This window comes from Eretmochelys imbricata, chromosome 21, assembly GCF_965152235.1.
Source record: "Eretmochelys imbricata isolate rEreImb1 chromosome 21, rEreImb1.hap1, whole genome shotgun sequence".
Lineage (NCBI taxonomy): Eukaryota > Metazoa > Chordata > Testudines > Cheloniidae > Eretmochelys > Eretmochelys imbricata.
The window spans coordinates 5,090,364-5,117,168 of record NC_135592.1 but is presented as its reverse complement, the minus strand read 5'-3'; the positions used below and the strand labels follow the sequence as shown (position 1 = coordinate 5,117,168).

Genomic DNA, 26,805 nt, shown 5'->3' with positions numbered 1-26,805 from the left:
GCATCCACTTGGAACGGTGCTGATGGATTCTGCGAGTGCAGCTCAGTAATGTTCATGCTGAAAGAATTGATAAAAACGACAACAGGATGTGATAGTATAGAAATAGTTATGAAATTGAACTACAGTAAAAGACTTGCCAGAGGAAATGGTTCAGTCCATTCCATCCCACGCCTGCGTTAGAGTCTAAAGGGTGTGTTATGCTTTCCCTTTCAGCAACATGCGTAAGCCCAGAAGTGGAGCATGGAAGAACAAATGGGGTACAGCGTGCCTACAGACCCAGAGACATGGTTGTGTTTGAATGCGATGCTGGTTACACCTTGAGTGGCAGCGCTGAGACGCAGTGCCAAGATGATGGTAGATGGGATCCTCCTGTCCCCACCTGTGAAAGAAGTAAGTATGACTAAGGCTTTGATCCCATTGTGATGAGTCAGACCTGGCAGGGCTGAGCCGGGAGGCCAAAAGGACTGTGGGATTAGTTTGAGACCTGACAAGGGAAATGCAAATATCTGTGAAGTTATCCCAGTGTTCCCTGTGTTCCTCTCCATCGTATCTGGGCTCTTCCATTCTCCAAAAAGATCCCTGAAGAACTGAGTCCTGGTCAGTTTTGCCCACTTAACCTCCCTCCCAAGTTAAGGGAACTTGTGGGTGGCCCCTACCAATGAATAAATAGTCCCAAAGTGGCAGCATTTCCCATATAAACACAAAATATAGAGTGGAAATGGCGCTTGGAGCCTTACTTAGGCATCTGGGAAAATGTTTGGGGGTTACAAGAAGCATAACGGAGTCATCATTCTTTATAGGCATTTGGGGGGATGTGAATGGATGGAGGTATGTGATCTGCATTTGTCTCACTGCTGTTGTGTTGGACATGACTCAACAGAAGTATGCGGATATTTTCCCTTCTGGAGATCAGCCTGCATGAGCTCTGCTTCAGTTAAAGCTCTCTTCCCTCCCTGTAGCGGTGCAGTGTGTCTCTCCTCCAGCCATCGCCAACGGGAAGCCCAGTGGCCAGGCCTTGGCAGTGTTCACCAGTGGAATGTCTGTAAATTACAGCTGTGAGCCCGGCTACTCCGTAACTGGGCAGGCATCTATTTCTTGTACGGCATCCGGAACCTGGAGCTCTCCCCCTCCTCGGTGTGAAGGTGCGTTTACGTTGTGTTACTTAGAACTAAGAGGAAGAAGCTCCTACCACAGGATTTAACTCAAAAGACAAAGTCACAAGTGCAACAAATTTAAGAGCAAGGAATTAAAACTGTATAATTAGACACAGGGTGAAACAAATGCTTTTGAAAGTAAATGTGCTGAATGCAAACTCTGCACTCCTGTGCACACATACACACCACATTAGTGAAACATTAAAAAGCTGCAGCTGTGTGAAACCCGAGGCACCCTTGACATAAATTAGAAATACTAGTAACTAATTTCCACACTCCCCTCACACTCACAGGCACGCTATCCCCATCTTGCCTCGTTACACACGAGTAAAGAGGAAAGTGTGTCCCCCAAAGGCGAACAGGCCAGTATTGTTAAAGACCATGGTGCCAAAATGAGGGTCCCTCACGGGGAGCTCTCCCACCAGCCCTGCTCTCTCTGTCACTGAGAGGGATCACTCTGGGGACTCTATTCACCATGAGAGGAGCAGTACGGTTCCTCATGGGATGTGGTTTTAGACAGGGTTGCGCTATACTCTTTTTGCATTTTAGAGGTTAAAAGCAACACCATAAACTCTCTTCCCAGAAACTGGTAGGGAGTCAGTGCAGAGCACAGGCACCAAGGGCCCACTGAACAGCACTGCTTGCCGGGCAGGCTGACGCCTTCTGCGCCTTTTCAATTTCAGAGGTTCTCTGCATCGCCCCAGCAATCCAGAATGGAAGAAAAGTAGCTGGACGTGGACCTGTCTACAGACCCAGGGACACAGTTAGGTTTGAATGTGATCCTGGCTACACCCTGAGCGGCAGCCGTCAGATTCAGTGCCGAGATGAAGGAACCTGGGATCCTCCTGTTCCAGTCTGCACACAGGGTGAGTGTGAATCAAGGTTGACTGCAGGGTAACTGAGATGATCAACATCTGGTCGGGATGTGCCTGGACGCAAAAAAATAAACGTCTTTTGAATCCTGGGGTCACTGTTCAGCTGTGAATGGGGAACATACAAATATCCGCCCACCCACTAATCTTTCGACTGTGCTCGTCTCTGTGATAGCTGATCCCCTGCATCCTGCCCTGCCCTCCTGACAGGCAGAGATCTGGCAATGGTCTGTCTCACTGAGCATCCTAAAGCTGTGAATGGAAACACAAATCAGCAGAACTCATCCCACTCTCCACAAATTATATTTTGGATTCTTAAGGGAGTGAAGGGTGATTTTCTAGGGACCGAAAAGTAGCAGATTGGGAAAATCTGAGTTTGGGGTGAAGGGGAATCGAGGTCGGTGATATTTAATCTTTTTTGGATGTGTCGCATCACCGGTGCGATGCAGGGTTTGACACAACACAGGCATCCTGGGCTTTTCCCCCTCCTGGAGACCAGCCTATTTTATGCTCTTCTTGAACAGGGTTCCGATTTTTTTCCCTGAAATATTCTTCATCCCCTCTCCCCCCTTTAGTGTTGCTGTGTCCCCCACCTCCGGTCATCGTCAAAGGGAAGCACAATGCCAAGCCTTTGGCAGCTTTCCCCAGTGGAACATATGCGAACTACAGCTGTGAACCTGGCTACACCCTCCGTGGAGAGGCTTCGATCTATTGTACCACATCTGGAACTTGGAGCCACCCTTCTCCTGTATGTGAAGGTGAATGGATTTTCGGTTGGCTTCTTCCTTTTGTCAGTAACCCAGCAGGATGGATAGCGAGAGAAAGAATGTTCAGACACACCATCTAATGCAACAAAATTCACAGCTGGGAATAGGTTTCAGAGCAGCAGCTGTGTTAGTCTGTATCCGCAAAAAGAACAGGAGGACTTGTGGCACCTTAGAGACTAAAAAATTTATTTGAGCATAAGCTTTTGTGAGCTACAGCTCACTTCATCGGATGCATTCAGTGGAAAATAGAGTGGGGAGATCTATATACATAGAGAACATGAAACAATGGGTGTTACCATACACACTGTAACGAGAGTGATCAGGTAAGGTGAGCTATTACCAGCAGGAGAGCTGCGGTGCGGGGAGGGAAACATATTGCAGTGATAATCAAGGTGGGCCATTTCCAGCAGTTGACAAGAACATCTGAGGAACAGTCATGGGGGAGGGAGGGGAATAAACATGGGGAAATAGTTTTGCTTTGTGGAATGACCCGTCCACTCCCAGTCTTTATTCAAGCCTAAGTTAATAGATTCCCCAGGGAGAGACACAGGGCTATAATCACTGCCGGCACAAGAAGCTCAGTTGACTTTGGTGGAACTTGCACACTGATGCCGGTGGAAGCGTGGCTCTCTGAGCGCTGCCGGACAAGATTACAGTTGAAAGGATTTATAAAAGTGTCAGAAGGAAGATGGAATAGTGTAGAAATACTCACGAAAATGAAGTTAAAGGCTCTGCAAAAGAAATGACTCTGTAGACAAACTCCCATGCAGACTCTTAGGGCATGTCCACCCATCGATGTTGCAGTGGTTTCACTAATGGTGTGAACCCAGACACTTGCTGTTATTACAAATGCAAATATATTCTTATGAGACAATTGAATTTGAAAATGTAAACGAAGGAAGTGGCAGAGAGTGCGTTCACCAGAACAGTCTGAAATCTCCCAAGGTGCGAATCTGGGTGTGTACACGCTGCTAGATACAATGAGAGGTCAGCGCTCACGGTTGAGGCAGCGCGAGGAGCGGTTATTTATGTTCCCACGTCTGCCGTCGGTGAGGTGTGCTCGTCCTATCGCCTCAGCCGCTAGATGAGAGTAAGAGAGAACTGAAGTGTCTTGAGTCAATGGGATGTCGTATCAGTTTGTGAAGGGCTTGGGCCCTTTAACAGATGATGCTCTATGTGGATATTAATTCCGTTGGGCATTGCTGAACCTATAGAGTCCTATGCTTTCAGGCCAGAAGCCACGATTGGGACCCTTTCGTCTTTCGCTGACAGTACTTCTGAAAAATGGCACATTTTAGCGTCCTGGGAGTAGGGCAGCCCAAGGATGGATATTAGGACCTGAGGTAAACAGGGCAGGTGTACATGTTGTTTTAGTTGATTGGGAAATAGAGGTTCTTGTGCCAGCAGTGAGTTTGGCCCAGTGTGTGTTGTTTTAGGTTCAGTGTCCAGCTATGAATTTTATTGCATTAGCACCTTTGTCTCATCGTTCTTTTTCCCTCGGCTTTAGTCCTAGTGTAACACCTGGAAGAATATTTATAAAGCAGATCTGCAGTTGTTTCTTTGTAACTGTTGTTGTATCTACCTGCACCTGACGTGGTACATGCCAGCAGAGTAGATATGGTTCTTTTTTTCTCATATGTATTTCCTTTCTTCCTAGAGGGCTGTGGAGTCCCAACGAGGTTAAGCTTTGCTGAGCTGAAGAGCGAGTATAAAAATCAGTCTTCCTTTCCTGTTGGGAAGACTATAAACTATACTTGCCGGCCTGGATACAGTAGACACCCGCATATGCAATCCACTATTACATGCCTTGAAAATCGAACGTGGTCAGAAGCATTCGAGTTCTGTAAAAGTGAATATCATAATGAATTTTGTTTCTATTGTTCAATAAAGGTCTTTGAGGCACTAAGTTGTGTCCGCGCTGCAAAATGTTACGTATCTTTAAATAGTTAATAGTGACTAGTAAAGCTCTCTCGCTGTGCCTATTCTGGGCCCTTTTAAATGCCATCTTTATGGGGAGTGTTAAATATGGACAGTTCCTGGGGATAATTGTTGCATTGAAAGAGAGAAGCCTAATCCGAGCCTTGTTCTCCACCAGAGAAATCGTGTGGTCATCCAGGAGAGCCGGAGAACGGCAGAGTTATTGTAACAGATATCCATTTTGGGTCAACCGTCAACTTCACGTGTGAAGAAGGGTAAGTTTCAGACTGCCCGAGCTGACTACTTGTGCTTCGCTTACAGCTGTGGAACACAAATGGATATCCTCATATTCTCCCAACTCCTGAAAGCAGTTTACTCTTCCATACTAAAGCAGCCCTCCATCTTCTTGGCTCAATCAATATAATTTTTATACGTGAGGAATGACGGATTGGAATAAGTCTCCCTCTTTTCTTCACTCATGCTCTGCCATTGATTGTACAAACTTTAGTTGCAGTTTGGCCAGCTGAATGCTCTGCCTGCAGGTGCTGGCTGAGCACAGATGTCTCCTGTGGGGAGTAGGATCCAAGTGACCAGGGCAAACCTTGGAATCTCTTGGATTTTACCCCTGCTTAGACACGGGAATAGTTCTTCTTCGGAATCATTGGAAATGGCTGTTTTCCCATACGGAGTAGGGTGGAAGGGTTTTCACTGACTAACTGCCCACCTGCCAGACTGATGAGGTGTCTCCAAAGGGAAACCCTGCTGGGGAAGGTGCCCGAGTGAGAATGCTGGGGATACGGTGGCAGAAGAGGGCGTCATATGCCCGCTCCATTTGAGGATGAGGACTGTGCTTCAGGGGTCTGCAGCTGTAGTGGTGGCTTGTGACCTTGTAGAGCGTGTCCTATGTGAGGGCGAAATGGAAGAACCTGTGACCACAGGAAGTCCCATTTCACAGACACTGCCTGTAATGACAGCTGGCTGCTGAACTCCAGAGGTCAGCTCAGCTGAGGTTTGCTGTATAGCATCTGTGTTTTGGACCTCTCTGCTGGGGTGGGGTGTTACTCCTGCATGCATTACAACAGTCTTGATTGACTTAGTTTATGAATCTCAAGCTAGCCAGACCCCAGCTGGGTCTGCCTGGCCCACACCCACGGAAATGTATCTCCTCCATCATGAGAAAATCAAAACCCCTCTTGGCAACCTGCCTGAAAATGCCAAGGGGAAATGCTGTAGTGGTGTTCCTAGTTTGCCTTTGGCTTGTGGTTCAGTGGTGGGGAATGATCCATCTGATGTGGTGAGTAGGACTTGAGGGAACCAGAAGGAGATTTGGATCCCCCCTCTCACAGAATAGCAGCTCATTGGTCTGACATGGGCTTCTGTACTAGAGATTAATTCTACAAGAGGCTGGGGAGTTCGGCTCTGGCAAGGAGCATTTCTCCAGTGGTGGTCAGTCAGAAGTCAGTGGTGTTGGTCCCCACCTGCTGTGGCTGGGGAGAAGAGCTTCCCAGAAGAACTGAGCTTCTCAGGAAAGTTCAAACACCAAAGAAATAGATAAGAACTGATAATCCCCTCTGCCTAACAACAGGCACCGGTTGATTGGACGGCCTTACAGACGATGTGACATTTCTGGCATGCGTGTTGCATGGACTGGTGATGTTCCCATTTGTGAGCGTAAGTAGGTCACAACTGTCTGTCAAAGTGCTTAGGTACCACCCCTCCCCCCCCCCCCCCCCCCCAAATGTGAATAAACAGATATGGAAGAATTCTGATCCCCGCCCCGGAAAGTCTCACCTGAGGCACAGAGCAATTATGTGACATATCGTTTAGGGAATCAGTCAGTAGCCAAGTCAAAAATTGAACCCAGGTCTCCTGAGTCCAATGCCAGTATCTTAAGAACAAGACCATATTGAAGGGGGGTTGCACCTTAGAGAGAAATGTCTGTGTTAAGTTCCTAGCAATCAGAATTTGGTGTTTCTTTGGTAACTGAGTAATAGCAAAAGGCATTCAGCTTGGTATGGCAAAAATGCCCCACCAAGGTGGTTATTGGCCCTTCTGGATTTCTGAAGAGCACAACAGGTTTACCTGATACCCACTTATATTCATCCAAAACCAGACACGAAGCTCATTACCTGTGCTTTAAGGCGTTCGCCTGCCCTGGCGTGCTCACCAGCTTATGGTGCAGCAGGAAAATCATGCGTTTTTCAACACCTGGTAAGGATTCAACAGGTTGATCTTAAAACGGTCCATATGAAGGAAGGTGTAGACCATTAAGACACTATCCTAGTAAGTCTCTTTCACAGTTTACAGACCATCAGTGCGAAAGAGAATTGGGTATAATTACCCATTGCGCATGACCTGTCGGCCTTGCTCGTTCTAGTGGTTTCATAGTTAGGGCTCCTAAATTTCTTTAGCAGATCAAGTAACTGGAGCTGCTTCTCTACCAGCAATGATTCTAAAATACACTCCTCCTGTGTGTCTCCAGGTATTCCGTGTCTTCCGCCTCCAGACATCCCCAATGGAAGTCACAGTGGCAAGTTCACAAAAAACTTCTCTTTTGGGTCAGCTGTAACCTACAAATGTGAAAATGGTTACTTGCTCACTGGAGAGGCCTCTATTCACTGCACAACCAAGGACGGGCTAAACGGCGTGTGGAGTGCACGTCCCCCTCGGTGTGGAGGTAGGGTTTGTGGAGGTGAAAAACTCCTGCCAGCTCTGCTGTTTCATGTATAGAAAGTTCAGGTCTAGACAAACCCACAAATGTGAGACTCCAGTTAAATCCCTGCACTTAGTGTGCCTGCCTGTGGCAACATCTCCACAAGATTTTCCAGGATTCATGTTGGAGACTGAATAGCTCTGGAGCAGGGCTAAAGATCTGAGATAGAAACTGGTGCCACCGGATGCACCCAAAGAGGAGCTCTGTGTTCAGCCCATGTAGGGTCATAACTTCTATTAAGGTTGTTAAAGACCTTTGATCCCAGCCACAAGGGAATGAAAGTGGGGGATGTTATGGTAGCGCTCCATTTCCCATTAGTATGGGGATGTCTATTCTTGGCATTTGAAGTGACAACTGAATGCCCATCAGGAAAATCTTCCTTAAAAGGAAAAAGAATTAATCCTACGAAATCTCTGTATGCAGAACGTGCATAGCGTTTAGTAGTAATTCCTTCAGTGTGGATGCAAAGTCTACCCCCCATGAGTGAAGGACACAGGCTTGCTGGTGCAGTAGATAATGGGGTGGAGTAAAGCTGTGTCAGTCCCAAGCACTTGACCTCTTATTACTAATGCCCTTGGGATAAATATAAGCCAGACTTGTGGAATTTTATATTTGGAGGAGTTTGGTAGGCAAGCTGAAAGACCTGGCACTTCTAACGGTAATGAAGAGAGGGTACGTTGCTGGGACCACCAGCTTCCTGAAACCTCTCTGGCTTGACTGTGCAGATTGCTGAGCTCCCTCAATGTCTGAGGTCAATGGCTGTGAAGGCCCCTTGGTTCCTTGTAGGACTGAGCTCCTTGGCTTTACCCTGGGGGTGCTCCCATGACTTGGAGATTGGTGCACAGGACACTCCTTGAGAAGATTACCCTTGCGAAGTTGCTATGAAGGGACCTAAGTTGTTACCAGTGTATCTCCATCTCCTCCTCTCAGGGTGGCCCTCCACATTTCCCACAACAATCTGTATTTTCAAGTAGGAATAACATAGAGGAGTGCAGCAGTTCTCAAACTGTAAGTCAGGACCCCAAAATGGGTTGCGGCCCCATATTAATGGGGTCACTAGATCGGGCTTTACTTGCTGGGGCCTGAGATCGAAGCCCGAGCCCCGCTGCCTGGGGCCAAAGCCAAAGGCCGAGTCCCACCGCCCATGGCCTAAGCCCGAGGGTGGCCTGGGTGGCTGGGCTCAGGTCACAGGTTCCCTAGCTGGGGCTGAAGCTCTTGGGCTATGGCTCCCCTGCCTGGGGCACAGGGGCTCATGCTTTGGCTTTGGCCACCCTGCCCGGGATGGCGGGGCATAGGCTGGCTCAGTCTTTCTTCCCCCGTCCCGGGTCGTGTACTAATTTTTGTTGTCAGAAGGGGGTCGTGGTTTAATGAAGCTTGAGAACACATGGGCTAGTGAAACAAGTTACATGGAAAATATTGAAAGTGTAAAAAAGGCTTGAGAGCTGCGAAGGCTGCGGAGATGTTTTTCTTCCTCTCTGGCCCTGTGTTTCAGCTAAAGCGTTTCTTTTTCAGAGGTTAGATGCCCAGCCCCACAAATCCAGAATGGAAGAAGAGTATCTGGTGATAGACATGTCTATTTATATAATGACAGTGTTACCTTTGAGTGTGATCCCGGCTACACCATGAAGGGTCACAGTCTGAGTCGGTGCCAAACTGATGACACGTGGGATCCACCTCTGCCAGTCTGTGAGCCAGGCAAGTGTCAAAACTCTGATTTGTTTGTATTATGCATCTAGAAACAGGTTTCCCTTCTGTCTGATCCGTGAGCACCTCCAACGCTAACCCCGTCTGGATCTGTCCTGCCTGCTGCTCGCCTCAAATCCAGAGACTTTACAGACTGGTTTGAGGGGAGAGGTGGACGGTCCCAGTTGTTAGGAACAGACGTAGAGGATAAGAAATGAACCAGGTTGGGGGCAGTGCTGGCAGGGCTCCGAGAGCAGTGGGGATGACAGATGAGTAAATTTGTCCCTTCTGTTTTATTGCAAAGCTTGTGCTTTCCCACAATGCATTTGGGGGTCAGGATTCCTCCAACTGCAGCAGCTGCAAGAAGTGACCCAAGTTGGCAAGAGCCATGGGTCTGCTGAGGGGGAATTACTGTACCACAAAGGTGAAAGCAGAGCACTTTTATCTTCTTCTGCTCAGGATCCTCATGTCTGTCCCATCTTGAAATGGGAACTGGAAGTGATTTAGAAGATGATATTCAATAACTTCTTGGTCTACCGCAGCTTTTGCAGGTGGTACTTCTGCTTCCTCTGCTGACTTTCACTATTTTTATCAATTATGAGCAGTCCTTCCAGTAACTACGCACGCTTTTCACTCTTCCTTTGGAGGTGGAATATGTCCCTCTAGTTCCTGCCTGTGGAATAATCATGAACTCACTTCTGATTTTCCCTCTCACACTGGTCTTTCAGTCAAGCTCTTTTCTGTAATGGGGTGGGGATGAGAGTGTTACAAATGAGTAAAAGATTCAGAAAAGCAATCGGCCGTTAGCTCTTGCAATGTAACATACTAAATAGTGAGCCTAAATTGTCCAATGATTTTTGGTTGCCCAAAATAAGATGCTTAAAGGGGCTTGATTTTAATTCTGGGTGATGAGTGTCCGTAAATTACCATTGTGATCCTGACTACTCCCTTCTTGGGGAGGCATCACTTCATTGTACGGCGTCTGAAGCTTGGAGCAACCCCCACGCTCAATGGGAAGGTGCGTTTCTGTTCTGCTTGCTGCTTCCCTTTATCTCGCTCGGTGCGTCAGACACGCAAAAGGATTTAAACAGATACCCCAAGAACTTTGAGACAAGCCACCAATTCAGCAAATTCCACAGTTGGGGACCAAACCTCCAGTGAGACTCACCTGGCCAAAGTCACTGCTGGCAAGAGGAGCTCCTTTTAACTTCAGCGGCATTGCATCCACTTGTACCAGCGGTGAATGATTCTGTGAGTGCAGCCGGGTAATGTTCATGCTGAAAGAATTGCTACAGGTGACAAGAGGACGTGAGAATGTAGAAATACTTATGAAACTGAAGTAAAAGACTTGTCAAAGGCAATGGCTCAGTGGGTAAACTGCCCATTTCATCCCACACGTGCGTTGGAGTCTAAAGGGTTTGTTATGCTTTCCTTTTCAGCCACGTGCGTAAGCCCAGAAGTGGAGAATGGAAGAACAAATGGGGTACAGCGTGCCCACAGACCCAGCTCCTGTGAGGGGCCCACAGTTTGGCGTCTACTCCTTGCACAAGCTCCTATCACAGGATTTAAGATGAAAGACAAGGTCACCAGTGCAACAGAATGAATAGCAGGGAATTAAAGCTCCATTTAATTAGACACATGGTGAAATAAATGCTTTTGAAAATAAAGGCATTGTATGCGCATTCTGCGCTTGTGCATACAGATACACCCCCCACGAGGAAAATATTGAGGGGGCGGGAGGGGAAAAAGCATCTGTCTGAATCCCGAGGCACACTTGACATGAATCACAAAAACTGGAAACTAATATCTACGCTCCCCTCACACACACAGAGAGAAACACATAAACCTCTGCCGCCAATCCCTACCCCTTGCTACACACTGCGTCAACAGAAAAGATTTGCAGTGGGTACTGGAAAGGCCAACAAGCGTGAACTGTTTCAGACCCTGTGCAAGGAGTAGATGCCAAACTGTGGGCCCCTCACAGGAGCTCTCCTGCCAGCCCTGCTGTCTCTGTCACTGAGAGGGAGCCATCTGGGGCCTCTGCTCCCCACAAGAGGAGCAGTATGGAACCCCGTGGGATGTGGTTTTAGGCAGGCTTGTATGATAGTGTTTGCAGTAGAGAGGTTAAAAGCAACACCATAAACTCTTCCCAGAAACTGGTAGGGAGTCAGTGCAGAGCACAGGCACCAAGGGCCCACTGAACAGCACTGCTTGCCGGGAAGGCTGACGCCTTCTGCACCTTTTCAATTTCAGAGGTTCTCTGCATCGCCCCAGCAATCCAGAATGGAAGAAAGGTAGCTGGACGTGGACCTGTCTACAGACCCAGGGACACGGTTAGGTTTGAATGTGATCCTGGCTACACCCTGAACGGCAGCCGTCAGATTCAGTGCCGAGATGAAGGAATCTGGGATCCTCCTGTTCCAGCCTGCACACAGAGTGAGTGTGAATCAAGGTTGACTGCAGGGTAACTGAGACGATCAACATCTGGTAGGGATGTGCCTGGACGCAAAAAAAAAACCAACGTCCTTTGAATCCAGGTGTCACTTTTCAGCTGTGAATGGGGAACATACAAATATCCGCCCACCCCCAATCTCTTGAGTGTGCTCGTCCCTGTGATAGCTGATCCCTTGCGTCCTGCCCTGCCCTCCTGACAGGGAGAGATCTGGCAATGGGCTGTCTCACTGAGCATCCTAAAGCTGTGAATGGAAACACAAATCAGCAGAACTCATCCCGCTCTCCACAAATTATATTTGGATTTGCTTTCCCACAATGCATTTGGGGGTCAGGATTCCTCACACTGCAGCAACTGCGAAAAGTGACCAAGTTTGGCAAGAGGGGACCTGGTGAGGGGAATTTCTGTAACTTAAAGTTGAAAGCAAGCATTTTTATCTTCCTCTGCTCAGGATCCTCACGTCTGTCCCATTTTGAAATGGGAACTGGAAGTGATTTAGAAGATGATACTGAATAACTTCTTGGTCCACCGCAGCTTTTGCGGGTACTTCCGCTTCCTTTGCTGAATTTCACTATTTTTATCAATTATGAGCGGTCCTTCCAGTAACGACAGATGCTTTATACTCTTCCTTTGAATGTCCTTAGATTGTCCTTAGATTTCCAGAAAGCTTTTGACAAGGTCCCTCACCAAAGGCTCTTACGTAAATTAAGTTGCCATGGGAGAAGACGGAAGATCCTTTCATGGATTGAGAACTTGTTAAAAGACAGGGAACAAAGGGTAGTAATAAATGGTAAATTTTCAGAATGGAGAGGGGTAACTAGTGGTGTTCCCCAAGGGTCAGTCCTAGGACCAATCCTATTCAACTTACTCATAAATGATCTGGAGGAAGGGGTAAACAGGGGGGTGGCAAAGTTTGCAGATGATACGAAACTGCTCAAGATAGTTAAGACCAAAGCAGACTGTGAAGAACTTCAAAAAGATCTCACAAAGCTAAGTGATTGGGCAACAAAATGGCAAATGAAATTTCATGTGGATAAATGTAAAGTAATGCACACTGGAAAAAATAACCCCAAGTATACATACAATATGATGGGGGCTAATTTAGCTACAACTAATCAGGAAAAAGATCTTGGAGTCATCCTGGATAGTTCTCTGAAGACAGCCACGCAGTGTGCAGCGGCAGTCAAAAAAGCAAACAGGATGTTAAGAATCATTAAAAAAGGGACAGAATAAGACGGCGAAGGGCAACTAAAATGATTAGGGGTTTGGAATGGGTCCCATATGAGGAGAGATTAAAGAGGCTAGGACTTTTCAGCTTGGAAAAGAGGAGACTAAGGGGGGATATGATAGAGGTCTGTAAAATTATGAGTGGTGTGGAGAAAGTGAATAAGGAAAAGTTATTTACTTGTTCCCATAATATAAGAAGTAGGGGCCACCAAATGAAATTAATGGACAACAGGTTTAAAACAAATAAAAGGAAGTTCTTCTTCACACAGCGCACAGTCAACCTGTGGAACTCCTTGCCTGAGGAGGTTGTGAAGGCTAGGACTATAACGGGGTTTAAAAGAGAACTGGATAAATTCATGGAGGTAAAGTCAATTAATGGCTATTAGCCAGGATTGGTAAGGAACGGTGTCCCTAGCCTCTGTTTGTCAGAGGCGGGTGATGGATGGCAGGAGAGAGATCACTTGATCATTACCTGTTAGGTGCCCCGGAGTGAGTGACCTTGGCATTGGCCACTGTCGGTAGACAGGATACTGGTCTGGATGGACCTTAGGTCTGACCCAGTATGGCCGTTCTTATGAAGGTGGAATACGACCCTCTAGTTCCTGTACGCTGAATAATCATGGAACCATTTTTTGTTTTTCCCCCTCACACTGGTATTTCAGTCAAGCTCTTTTCTATAATGGGGTGGGGACAAGATTGTTACAAATGAGTTAAAGATTCATAAAAAGCAACAGGCATTAAGTACTTGCAATGTAACGCACTGAATAGTGAGCCTATATTGTCCAGTGATTTTTGGTTGACCAAAATAAGATGCTTAAAGTAGCCTGATTTTTGTGTGTGTCTGTGTGTGTGTGATGTGTCTGTAAATTACCATTGTGATCCTGGCTCCTCCCTTTTTGGGGAGACATAACTTCATTGCACAGTGTCTGCAGCTTGGAACTGCCTCCTCCCTCAATGTGAAGGCGCGTTTCTGTTTTGTTAGCTGCTTCCCTTTGCCTCGCTCGGTGTGTCAGACACACACGAGGGTTTAAATTGAGACCATGAGAACTTTGAGACAAGCCACCAATGCAGCAAATTTCACAGCTAAACACAGTGAAACACACGGGCCAATGTCACTGCTGGCAAGAGGAGCTCCTTTAAGTTCAGTGGCATTGCATCCACTTGGAACGGTGCTGATGGATTCTGCGAGTGCAGCTCAGTAATGTTCATGCTGAAAGAATTGATAAAAACGACAACAGGATGTGATAGTATAGAAATAGTTATGAAATTGAACTACAGTAAAAGACTTGCCAGAGGAAATGGTTCAGTCCATTCCATCCCACGCCTGCGTTAGAGTCTAAAGGGTGTGTTATGCTTTCCCTTTCAGCAACATGCGTAAGCCCAGAAGTGGAGCATGGAAGAACAAATGGGGTACAGCGTGCCTACAGACCCAGAGACATGGTTGTGTTTGAATGCGATGCTGGTTACACCTTGAGTGGCAGCGCTGAGACGCAGTGCCAAGATGATGGTAGATGGGATCCTCCTGTCCCCACCTGTGAAAGAAGTAAGTATGACTAAGGCTTTGATCCCATTGTGATGAGTCAGACCTGGCAGGGCTGAGCCGGGAGGCCAAAAGGACTGTGGGATTAGTTTGAGACCTGACAAGGGAAATGCAAATATCTGTGAAGTTATCCCAGTGTTCCCTGTGTTCCTCTCCATCGTATCTGGGCTCTTCCATTCTCCAAAAAGATCCCTGAAGAACTGAGTCCTGGTCAGTTTTGCCCACTTAACCTCCCTCCCAAGTTAAGGGAACTTGTGGGTGGCCCCTACCAATGAATAAATAGTCCCAAAGTGGCAGCATTTCCCATATAAACACAAAATATAGAGTGGAAATGGCGCTTGGAGCCTTACTTAGGCATCTGGGAAAATGTTTGGGGGTTACAAGAAGCATAACGGAGTCATCATTCTTTATAGGCATTTGGGGGGATGTGAATGGATGGAGGTATGTGATCTGCATTTGTCTCACTGCTGTTGTGTTGGACATGACTCAACAGAAGTATGCGGATATTTTCCCTTCTGGAGATCAGCCTGCATGAGCTCTGCTTCAGTTAAAGCTCTCTTCCCTCCCTGTAGCGGTGCAGTGTGTCTCTCCTCCAGCCATCGCCAACGGGAAGCCCAGTGGCCAGGCCTTGGCAGTGTTCACCAGTGGAATGTCTGTAAATTACAGCTGTGAGCCCGGCTACTCCGTAACTGGGCAGGCATCTATTTCTTGTACGGCATCCGGAACCTGGAGCTCTCCCGCTCCTCGGTGTGAAGGTGCGTTTACGTTGTGTTACTTAGAACTAAGAGGAAGAAGCTCCTACCACAGGATTTAACTCAAAAGACAAAGTCACAAGTGCAACAAATTTAAGAGCAAGGAATTAAAACTGTATAATTAGACACAGGGTGAAACAAATGCTTTTGAAAGTAAATGTGCTGAATGCAAACTCTGCACTCCTGTGCACACATACACACCACATTAGTGAAACATTAAAAAGCTGCAGCTGTGTGAAACCCGAGGCACCCTTGACATAAATTAGAAACACTAGTAACTAATTTCCACACTCCCCTCACACTCACAGGCACGCTATCCCCATCTTGCCTCGTTACACACGAGTAAAGAGGAAAGTGTGTCCCCCAAAGGCGAACAGGCCAGTATTGTTAAAGACCATGGTGCCAAAATGAGGGTCCCTCACGGGGAGCTCTCCCACCAGCCCTGCTCTCTCTGTCACTGAGAGGGATCACTCTGGGGACTCTATTCACCATGAGAGGAGCAGTACGGTTCCTCATGGGATGTGGTTTTAGACAGGGTTGCGCTATACTCTTTTTGCATTTTAGAGGTTAAAAGCAACACCATAAACTCTCTTCCCAGAAACTGGTAGGGAGTCAGTGCAGAGCACAGGCACCAAGGGCCCACTGAACAGCACTGCTTGCCGGGCAGGCTGACGCCTTCTGCGCCTTTTCAATTTCAGAGGTTCTCTGCATCGCCCCAGCAATCCAGAATGGAAGAAAAGTAGCTGGACGTGGACCTGTCTACAGACCCAGGGACACAGTTAGGTTTGAATGTGATCCTGGCTACACCCTGAGCGGCAGCCGTCAGATTCAGTGCCGAGATGAAGGAACCTGGGATCCTCCTGTTCCAGTCTGCACACAGGGTGAGTGTGAATCAAGGTTGACTGCAGGGTAACTGAGATGATCAACATCTGGTCGGGATGTGCCTGGACGCAAAAAAATAAACGTCTTTTGAATCCTGGGGTCACTGTTCAGCTGTGAATGGGGAACATACAAATATCCGCCCACCCACTAATCTTTCGACTGTGCTCGTCTCTGTGATAGCTGATCCCCTGCATCCTGCCCTGCCCTCCTGACAGGCAGAGATCTGGCAATGGTCTGTCTCACTGAGCATCCTAAAGCTGTGAATGGAAACACAAATCAGCAGAACTCATCCCACTCTCCACAAATTATATTTTGGATTCTTAAGGGAGTGAAGGGTGATTTTCTAGGGACCGAAAAGTAGCAGATTGGGAAAATCTGAGTTTGGGGTGAAGGGGAATCGAGGTCGGTGATATTTAATCTTTTTTGGATGTGTCGCATCACCGGTGCGATGCAGGGTTTGACACAACACAGGCATCCTGGGCTTTTCCCCCTCCTGGAGACTAGCCTATTTTATGCTCTTCTTGAACAGGGTTCCGATTTTTTTCCCTGAAATATTCTTCATCCCCTCTCCCCCCTTTAGTGTTGCTGTGTCCCCCACCTCCGGTCATCGTCAAAGGGAAGCACAATGCCAAGCCTTTGGCAGCTTTCCCCAGTGGAACATATGCGAACTACAGCTGTGAACCTGGCTACACCCTCCGTGGAGAGGCTTCGATCTATTGTACCACATCTGGAACTTGGAGCCACCCTTCTCCTGTATGTGAAGGTGAATGGATTTTCGGTTGGCTTCTTCCTTTTGTCAGTAACCCAGCAGGATGGATAGCGAGAGAAAGAATGTTCAGACACACCATCTAATGCAACAAAATTCACAGCTGGGAATAGGTTTCAGAGCAGCAGCTGTGTTAGTCTGTATCCGCAAAAAGAACAGGAGGACTTGTGGCACCTTAGAGACTAAAAAATTTATTTGAGCATAAGCTTTTGTGAGCTACAGCTCACTTCATCGGATGCATTCAGTGGAAAATAGAGTGGGGAGATCTATATACATAGAGAACATGAAACAATGGGTGTTACCATACACACTGTAACGAGAGTGATCAGGTAAGGTGAGCTATTACCAGCAGGAGAGCTGCGGTGCGGGGAGGGAAACATATTGCAGTGATAATCAAGGTGGGCCATTTCCAGCAGTTGACAAGAACATCTGAGGAACAGTCATGGGGGAGGGAGGGGAATAAACATGGGGAAATAGTTTTGCTTTGTGGAATGACCCGTCCACTCCCAGTCTTTATTCAAGCCTAAGTTAATAGATTCCCCAGGGAGAGACACAGGGCTATAATCACTGCCGGCACAAGAAGCTCAGTTGACTTTGGTGGAACTTGCACACTGATGCCGGTGGAAGCGTGGCTCTCTGAGCGCTGCCGGACAAGATTACAGTTGAAAGGATTTATAAAAGTGTCAGAAGGAAGATGGAATAGTGTAGAAATACTCACGAAAATGAAGTTAAAGGCTCTGCAAAAGAAATGACTCTGTAGACAAACTCCCATGCAGACTCTTAGGGCATGTCCACCCATCGATGTTGCAGTGGTTTCACTAATGGTGTGAACCCAGACACTTGCTGTTATTACAAATGCAAATATATTCTTATGAGACAATTGAATTTGAAAATGTAAACGAAGGAAGTGGCAGAGAGTGCGTTCACCAGAACAGTCTGAAATCTCCCAAGGTGCGAATCTGGGTGTGTACACGCTGCTAGATACAATGAGAGGTCAGCGCTCACGGTTGAGGCAGCGCGAGGAGCGGTTATTTATGTTCCCACGTCTGCCGTCGGTGAGGTGTGCTCGTCCTATCGCCTCAGCCGCTAGATGAGAGTAAGAGAGAACTGAAGTGTCTTGAGTCAATGGGATGTCGTATCAGTTTGTGAAGGGCTTGGGCCCTTTAACAGATGATGCTCTATGTGGATATTAATTCCGTTGGGCATTGCTGAACCTATAGAGTCCTATGCTTTCAGGCCAGAAGCCACGATTGGGACCCTTTCGTCTTTCGCTGACAGTACTTCTGAAAAATGGCACATTTTAGCGTCCTGGGAGTAGGGCAGCCCAAGGATGGATATTAGGACCTGAGGTAAACAGGGCAGGTGTACATGTTGTTTTAGTTGATTGGGAAATAGAGGTTCTTGTGCCAGCAGTGAGTTTGGCCCAGTGTGTGTTGTTTTAGGTTCAGTGTCCAGCTATGAATTTTATTGCATTAGCACCTTTGTCTCATCGTTCTTTTTCCCTCGGCTTTAGTCCTAGTGTAACACCTGGAAGAATATTTATAAAGCAGATCTGCAGTTGTTTCTTTGTAACTGTTGTTGTATCTACCTGCACCTGACGTGGTACATGCCAGCAGAGTAGATATGGTTCTTTTTTTCTCATATGTATTTCCTTTCTTCCTAGAGGGCTGTGGAGTCCCAACGAGGTTAAGCTTTGCTGAGCTGAAGAGCGAGTATAAAAATCAGTCTTCCTTTCCTGTTGGGAAGACTATAAACTATACTTGCCGGCCTGGATACAGTAGACACCCGCATATGCAATCCACTATTACATGCCTTGAAAATCGAACGTGGTCAGAAGCATTCGAGTTCTGTAAAAGTGAATATCATAATGAATTTTGTTTCTATTGTTCAATAAAGGTCTTTGAGGCACTAAGTTGTGTCCGCGCTGCAAAATGTTACGTATCTTTAAATAGTTAATAGTGACTAGTAAAGCTCTCTCGCTGTGCCTATTCTGGGCCCTTTTAAATGCCATCTTTATGGGGAGTGTTAAATATGGACAGTTCCTGGGGATAATTGTTGCATTGAAAGAGAGAAGCCTAATCCGAGCCTTGTTCTCCACCAGAGAAATCGTGTGGTCATCCAGGAGAGCCGGAGAACGGCAGAGTTATTGTAACAGATATCCATTTTGGGTCAACCGTCAACTTCACGTGTGAAGAAGGGTAAGTTTCAGACTGCCCGAGCTGACTACTTGTGCTTCGCTTACAGCTGTGGAACACAAATGGATATCCTCATATTCTCCCAACTCCTGAAAGCAGTTTACTCTTCCATACTAAAGCAGCCCTCCATCTTCTTGGCTCAATCAATATAATTTTTATACGTGAGGAATGACGGATTGGAATAAGTCTCCCTCTTTTCTTCACTCATGCTCTGCCATTGATTGTACAAACTTTAGTTGCAGTTTGGCCAGCTGAATGCTCTGCCTGCAGGTGCTGGCTGAGCACAGATGTCTCCTGTGGGGAGTAGGATCCAAGTGACCAGAGCAAACCTTGGAATCTCTTGGATTTTACCCCTGCTTAGACACGGGAATAGTTCTTCTTCGGAATCATTGGAAATGGCCGTTTTCCCATACGGAGTAGGGTGGAAGGGTTTTCACTGACTAACTGCCCACCTGCCAGACTGATGAGGTGTCTCCAAAGGGAAACCCTGCTGGGGAAGGTGCCCGAGTGAGAATGCTGGGGATACGGTGGCAGAAGAGGGCGTCATATGCCCGCTCCATTTGAGGATGAGGACTGTGCTTCAGGGGTCTGCAGCTGTAGTGGTGGCTTGTGACCTTGTAGAGCGTGTCCTATGTGAGGGCGAAATGGAAGAACCTGTGACCACAGGAAGTCCCATTTCACAGACACTGCCTGTAATGACAGCTGGCTGCTGAACTCCAGAGGTCAGCTCAGCTGAGGTTTGCTGTATAGCATCTGTGTTTTGGACCTCTCTGCTGGGGTGGGGTGTTACTCCTGCATGCATTACAACAGTCTTGATTGACTTAGTTTATGAATCTCAAGCTAGCCAGACCCCAGCTGGGTCTGCCTGGCCCACACCCACGGAAATGTATCTCCTCCATCATGAGAAAATCAAAACCCCTCTTGGCAACCTGCCTGAAAATGCCAGGGGGAAATGCTGTAGTGGTGTTCCTAGTTTGCCTTTGGCTTGTGGTTCAGTGGTGGGGAATGATCCATCTGATGTGGTGAGTAGGACTTGAGGGAACCAGAAGGAGATTTGGATCCCCCCTCTCACAGAATAGCAGCTCATTGGTCTGACATGGGCTTCTGTACTAGAGATTAATTCTACAAGAGGCTGGGGAGTTCGGCTCTGGCAAGGAGCATTTCTCCAGTGGTGGTCAGTCAGAAGTCAGTGGTGTTGGTCCCCACCTGCTGTGGCTGGGGAGAAGAGCTTCCCAGAAGAACTGAGCTTCTCAGGAAAGTTCAAACACCAAAGAAATAGATAAGAACTGATAATCCCCTCTGCCTAACAACAGGCACCGGTTGATTGGACGGCCTTACAGACGATGTGACATTTCTGGCATGCGTGTTGCATGGACTGGTGATGTTCCCATTTGTGAGCGTAAGTAGGTCACAACTGTCTGTCAAAGTGCTTAGGTACCACCCCTCCCCCCCCCCCCCAAATGTGAATAAACAGATATGGAAGAATTCTGATCCCCGCCCCGGAAAGTCTCACCTGAGGCACAGAGCGATTATGTGACATATCGTTTAGGGAATCAGTCAGTAGCCAAGTCAAAAATTGAACCCAGGTCTCCTGAGTCCAATGCCAGTATCTTAAGAACAAGACCATATTGAAGGGGGGTTGCACCTTAGAGAGAAATGTCTGTGTTAAGTTCCTAGCAATCAGAATTTGGTGTTTCTTTGGTAACTGAGTAATAGCAAAAGGCATTCAGCTTGGTATGGCAAAAATGCCCCACCAAGGTGGTTATTGGCCCTTCTGGATTTCTGAAGAGCACAACAGGTTTACCTGATACCCACTTATATTCATCCAAAACCAGACACGAAGCTCATTACCTGTGCTTTAAGGCGTTCGCCTGCCCTGGCGTGCTCACCAGCTTATGGTGCAGCAGGAAAATCATGCGTTTTTCAACACCTGGTAAGGATTCAACAGGTTGATCTTAAAACGGTCCATATGAAGGAAGGTGTAGACCATTAAGACACTATCCTAGTAAGTCTCTTTCACAGTTTACAGACCATCAGTGCGAAAGAGAATTGGGTATAATTACCCATTGCGCATGACCTGTCGGCCTTGCTCGTTCTAGTGGTTTCATAGTTAGGGCTCCTAAATTTCTTTAGCAGATCAAGTAACTGGAGCTGCTTCTCTACCAGCAATGATTCTAAAATACACTCCTCCTGTGTGTCTCCAGGTATTCCGTGTCTTCCGCCTCCAGACATCCCCAATGGAAGTCACAGTGGCAAGTTCACAAAAAACTTCTCTTTTGGGTCAGCTGTAACCTACAAATGTGAAAATGGTTACTTGCTCACTGGAGAGGCCTCTATTCACTGCACAACCAAGGACGGGCTAAACGGCGTGTGGAGTGCACGTCCCCCTCGGTGTGGAGGTAGGGTTTGTGGAGGTGAAAAACTCCTGCCAGCTCTGCTGTTTCATGTATAGAAAGTTCAGGTCTAGACAAACCCACAAATGTGAGACTCCAGTTAAATCCCTGCACTTAGTGTGCCTGCCTGTGGCAACATCTCCACAAGATTTTCCAGGATTCATGTTGGAGACTGAATAGCTCTGGAGCAGGGCTAAAGATCTGAGATAGAAACTGGTGCCACCGGATGCACCCAAAGAGGAGCTCTGTGTTCAGCCCATGTAGGGTCATAACTTCTATTAAGGTTGTTAAAGACCTTTGATCCCAGCCACAAGGGAATGAAAGTGGGGGATGTTATGGTAGCGCTCCATTTCCCATTAGTATGGGGATGTCTATTCTTGGCATTTGAAGTGACAACTGAATGCCCATCAGGAAAATCTTCCTTAAAAGGAAAAAGAATTAATCCTACGAAATCTCTGTATGCAGAACGTGCATAGCGTTTAGTAGTAATTCCTTCAGTGTGGATGCAAAGTCTACCCCCCATGAGTGAAGGACACAGGCTTGCTGGTGCAGTAGATAATGGGGTGGAGTAAAGCTGTGTCAGTCCCAAGCACTTGACCTCTTATTACTAATGCCCTTGGGATAAATATAAGCCAGACTTGTGGAATTTTATATTTGGAGGAGTTTGGTAGGCAAGCTGAAAGACCTGGCACTTCTAACGGTAATGAAGAGAGGGTACGTTGCTGGGACCACCAGCTTCCTGAAACCTCTCTGGCTTGACTGCAGATTGCTGAGCTCCCTCAATGTCTGAGGTCAATGGCTGTGAAGGCCCCTTGGTTCCTTGTAGGACTGAGCTCCTTGGCTTTACCCTGGGGGTGCTCCCATGACTTGGAGATTGGTGCACAGGACACTCCTTGAGAAGATTACCCTTGCGAAGTTGCTATGAAGGGACCTAAGTTGTTACAGTGTATCTCCATCTCCTCCTCTCAGGGTGGCCCTCCACATTTCCCACAACAATCTGTATTTTCAAGTAGGAATAACATAGAGGAGTGCAGCAGTTCTCAAACTGTAAGTCAGGACCCCAAAATGGGTTGCGGCCCCATATTAATGGGGTCACTAGATCGGGCTTTACTTGCTGGGGCCTGAGATCGAAGCCCGAGCCCCGCTGCCTGGGGCCAAAGCCAAAGGCCGAGTCCCACCGCCCATGGCCTAAGCCCGAGGGTGGCCTGGGTGGCTGGGCTCAGGTCACAGGTTCCCTAGCTGGGGCTGAAGCTCTTGGGCTATGGCTCCCCTGCCTGGGGCACAGGGGCTCATGCTTTGGCTTTGGCCACCCTGCCCGGGATGGCGGGGCATAGGCTGGCTCAGTCTTTCTTCCCCCGTCCTGGGTCGTGTACTAATTTTTGTTGTCAGAAGGGGGTCGTGGTTTAATGAAGCTTGAGAACACATGGGCTAGTGAAACAAGTTACATGGAAAATATTGAAAGTGTAAAAAAGGCTTGAGAGCTGCGAAGGCTGCGGAGATGTTTTTCTTCCTCTCTGGCCCTGTGTTTCAGCTAAAGCGTTTCTTTTTCAGAGGTTAGATGCCCAGCCCCACAAATCCAGAATGGAAGAAGAGTATCTGGTGATAGACATGTCTATTTATATAATGACAGTGTTACCTTTGAGTGTGATCCCGGCTACACCATGAAGGGTCACAGTCTGAGTCGGTGCCAAACTGATGACACGTGGGATCCACCTCTGCCAGTCTGTGAGCCAGGCAAGTGTCAAAACTCTGATTTGTTTGTATTATGCATCTAGAAACAGGTTTCCCTTCTGTCTGATCTGTGAGCACCTCCAACGCTAACCCCGTCTGGATCTGTCCTGCCTGCTGCTCGCCTCAAATCCAGAGACTTTACAGACTGGTTTGAGGGGAGAGGTGGACTGTCCCAGTTGTTAGGAACAGACGTAGAGGATAAGAAATGAACCAGGTTGGGGGCAGTGCTGGCAGGGCTCCGAGAGCAGTGGGGATGACAGATGAGTAAATTTGTCCCTTCTGTTTTATTGCAAAGCTTGTGCTTTCCCACAATGCATTTGGGGGTCAGGATTCCTCCAACTGCAGCAGCTGCAAGAAGTGACCCAAGTTGGCAAGAGCCATGGGTCTGCTGAGGGGGAATTACTGTACCACAAAGGTGAAAGCAGAGCACTTTTATCTTCTTCTGCTCAGGATCCTCATGTCTGTCCCATCTTGAAATGGGAACTGGAAGTGATTTAGAAGATGATATTCAATAACTTCTTGGTCCACCACAGCTTTTGCGAGTGGTACTTCTGCTTCCTCTGCTGAATTTCACTATTTTTATCAATTATAAGCGGTCCTTCCAGAAACAACAGATGCTTTTCACTCTTCCTTTGAATGTACTTAGATAATACTTAGATTTTCAGAAAGCCTTTGAGAAGATCCCTCACCAAATGCTCTTATGTAAATTAAGTTGCCATGGGATAAGAGGGAAGATCCTTTCATGGATTGAGAACTGGTTAAAAGACATGGAACAAAGGGTAGGAATAAATGGTAAATTTTCAGAATGGAGAGGGGTAACTAGTGGTGTTCCCCAAGGGTCAGTCCTAGGACCAATCCTATTCAACTTATTCATAAATGATCTGGAGGAAGGGGTAAACAGGGGGGTGGCAAAGTTTGCAGATGATACGAAACTGCTCAAGATAGTTAAGACCAAAGCAGACTGTGAAGAACTTCAAAAAGATCTCACAAAGCTAAGTGATTGGGCAACAAAATGGGAAATGAAATTTCATGTGGATAAATGTAAAGTAATGCACACTGGAAAAAATAACCCCAAGTATACATACAATATGATGGGGGTTAATTTAGCTACAACTAATCAGGAAAAAGATCTTGGAGTCATCCTGGATAGTTCTCTGAAGACATCCATGCAGTGTGCAGCGGCAGTCAAAAAAGCAAACGGGATGTTAGCCATCATTAAAAAAGGGATAGAGAATAAGACGGACAATATGTTCTTGCCCTTATATAAATCCATGGTGCGCCCACATCTTGAATACTGCGTACAGATGTGGTCTCCTCTTCTCAAAAAAGATATACTGGCATTAGAAAAGGTTCAGAGAAAGGCAACTAAAATGATTAGGGGTTTGGAACGGGTCCCATTTGCGGAGAGATTAAAGAGGCTAGGACAGTAGACAGGATACTGGTCTGGATGGACCTTTGGTCTGACCCAGTATGGCCATTCGCATGTTCTTATGAAGGTGTAATACGACCCTCTAGTTCCTGTACACTGAATAATCATGGAACCATTTTTTGTTTTCCCCGCTCACACTGGTATTTCAGTCAAGCTCTTTTCTAAAATGGGGTGGGGAACAAGATTGTTACAAATGAGTTAAAGATTCATAAAAACCAATAGGCATTAAGTACTTGCAATGTAACGCACTGTATAGTGAGCCGATATTGTCCAGTGATTTTTGGTTGACTAAATTAAGATGCTTAAAGTAACCTGATTTTTTGGGGGTGGGTGGGTGGGTGATGAGTGTCTGTAAATTACCATTGTGATTCTGGCTCCTCCCTTTTTGGGGAGGCATCACTTCACTGTACAGTGTCTGTAGCCTGGAACTGCTTCCTCCTTCAATGTGAAGGTGCGTTTCTGTTTTGTTAGCTGCTTCCCTTTGCTTCGCTCGGTGTGTCAGACACGCACGAGGGTTTAAATTGAGACCACGAGAACTTTGAGACAAGCCACCAATTCAGCAAATTCCACTGTTGGGGACTAAACCTCCAGTGAGACTCACCGGGCCAAAGTCACTGCTGGCAAGAGGAGCTCCTTTAACTTCAGCGGCATTGTATCCATTTGTACCAGTGGTGAATGATTCTGTGAGTGCAGCCGGGTAATGTTCATGCTGAAAGAATTGCAACAGGTGACAAGAGGACGTAAGAGTGTAGAAATACTTATGAAATTGAAGTAAAAGACTTGTCAAAGGCAATGGCTCAGTGGGGAAACTGCCCGTTTCATCCCACACGTGCGTTTGAGTCTAAAGGGTTTGTTATGCTTTCCCTTTCAGCCACATGCGTAAGCCCAGAAGTGGAGAATGGAAGAACAAATGGGGTACAGCGTGCCCACAGACCCAGCTCCTGTGAGGGGCCCACAGTTTGGCGTCTACTCCTTGCACAAGCTCCTATCACAGGATTTAAGATGAAAGACAAGGTCACCAGTGCAACAGAATGAATAGCAGGGAATTAAAGCTCCATTTAATTAGACACATGGTGAAATAAATGCTTTTGAAAATAAAGGCATTGTATGCGCATTCTGCGCTTGTGCATACAGATACACCCCCCACGAGGAAAATATTGAGGGGGCGGGACGGGAAAAAGCATCTGTCTGAATCCCGAGGCACACTTGACATGAATCACAAAAACTGGAAACTAATATCTACGCTCCCCTCACACACACAGAGAGAAACACATAAACCTCTGCCGCCAATCCCTACCCCTTGCTACACACTGCGTCAACAGAAAAGATTTGCAGTGGGTACTGGAAAGGCCAACAAGCGTGAACTGTTTCAGACCCTGTGCAAGGAGTAGATGCCAAACTGTGGGCCCCTCACAGGAGCTCTCCTGCCAGCCCTGCTCTCTCTGTCACTGAGAGGGAGCCATCTGGGGCCTCTGCTCCCCACAAGAGGAGCAGTATGGAACCCCGTGGGATGTGGTTTTAGGCAGGCTTGTATGATAGTGTTTGCAGTGGAGAGGTTAAAAGCAACACCATAAACTCTTCCCAGAAACTGGTAGGGAGTCAGTGCAGAGCACAGGCACCAAGGGCCCACTGAACAGCACTGCTTGCCGGGCAGGCTGACGCCTTCTGCACCTTTTCAATTTCAGAGGTTCTCTGCATCGCCCCAGCAATCCAGAATGGAAGAAAGGTAGCTGGACGTGGACCTGTCTACAGACCCAGGGACACGGTTAGGTTTGAATGTGATCCTGGTTACACCCTGAACGGCAGCCGTCAGATTCAATGCCGAGATGAAGGAACCTGGGATCCTCCTGTTCCAGCCTGCACACAGAGTGAGTGTGAATCAAGGTTGACTGCAGGGTAACTGAGACGATCAACATCTGGTAGGGATGTGCCTGGACGCAAAAAAAGCCAACGTCCTTTGACTCCAGGGGTCACTTTTCAGCTGTGAATGGGGAACATACAAATATTCACCCACCCCCTAATCTCTTGAGTGTGCTCGTCCCTGTGATAGCTGATCCTCTGCATCCTGCCCTGCCCTCCTGACAGGCAGAGATCTGGCAATGGTCTGTCTCACTGAGCATCCTAAAGCTGTGAATGGAAACACAAAACAGCAGAACTCGTCCCGCTCTCCACAAATTATATTTGAATTTGCTTTCCCACAATGCATTTGGGGGTCAGGATTCCTCACACTGCAGCAGCTGCGGAAAGTGACCGAGGTTGGCAAGAAGGGACCTGCTGAGGGGAATTTCTGTAACTTAAAGTTGAAAGCAGAGCACTTTTATCTTCCTCTGCT

The 26,805-nt window shown here is 47.2% G+C and overlaps 1 protein-coding gene across 1 annotated transcript in view; it reads left to right on the top strand.

Moving 5' to 3' along the window:
* Window positions 1-1,035: 1,035 nt before the first annotated feature.
* Window positions 1,036-26,805, top strand: part of CR2 (complement C3d receptor 2) — a 38,122-nt gene continuing 12,352 nt past the window's right edge. Inside the window, exons 1-18 of the mRNA XM_077839563.1 lie at window positions 1,036-1,142; window positions 1,838-2,020; window positions 2,602-2,784; window positions 4,451-4,642; window positions 4,889-4,985; window positions 6,296-6,381; window positions 7,193-7,387; window positions 8,936-9,118; window positions 14,152-14,328; window positions 14,898-15,080; window positions 15,776-15,958; window positions 16,540-16,722; window positions 18,389-18,580; window positions 18,827-18,923; window positions 20,234-20,319; window positions 21,125-21,319; window positions 22,865-23,069; window positions 25,345-25,352. Coding sequence (XP_077695689.1) covers window positions 1,037-1,142; window positions 1,838-2,020; window positions 2,602-2,784; window positions 4,451-4,642; window positions 4,889-4,985; window positions 6,296-6,381; window positions 7,193-7,387; window positions 8,936-9,118; window positions 14,152-14,328; window positions 14,898-15,080; window positions 15,776-15,958; window positions 16,540-16,722; window positions 18,389-18,580; window positions 18,827-18,923; window positions 20,234-20,319; window positions 21,125-21,319; window positions 22,865-23,069; window positions 25,345-25,352 — 2,734 coding nt within the window. The 5' untranslated portion in view covers window position 1,036. The remainder of the gene's footprint in view (window positions 1,143-1,837; window positions 2,021-2,601; window positions 2,785-4,450; window positions 4,643-4,888; window positions 4,986-6,295; window positions 6,382-7,192; window positions 7,388-8,935; window positions 9,119-14,151; window positions 14,329-14,897; window positions 15,081-15,775; window positions 15,959-16,539; window positions 16,723-18,388; window positions 18,581-18,826; window positions 18,924-20,233; window positions 20,320-21,124; window positions 21,320-22,864; window positions 23,070-25,344; window positions 25,353-26,805) is intronic.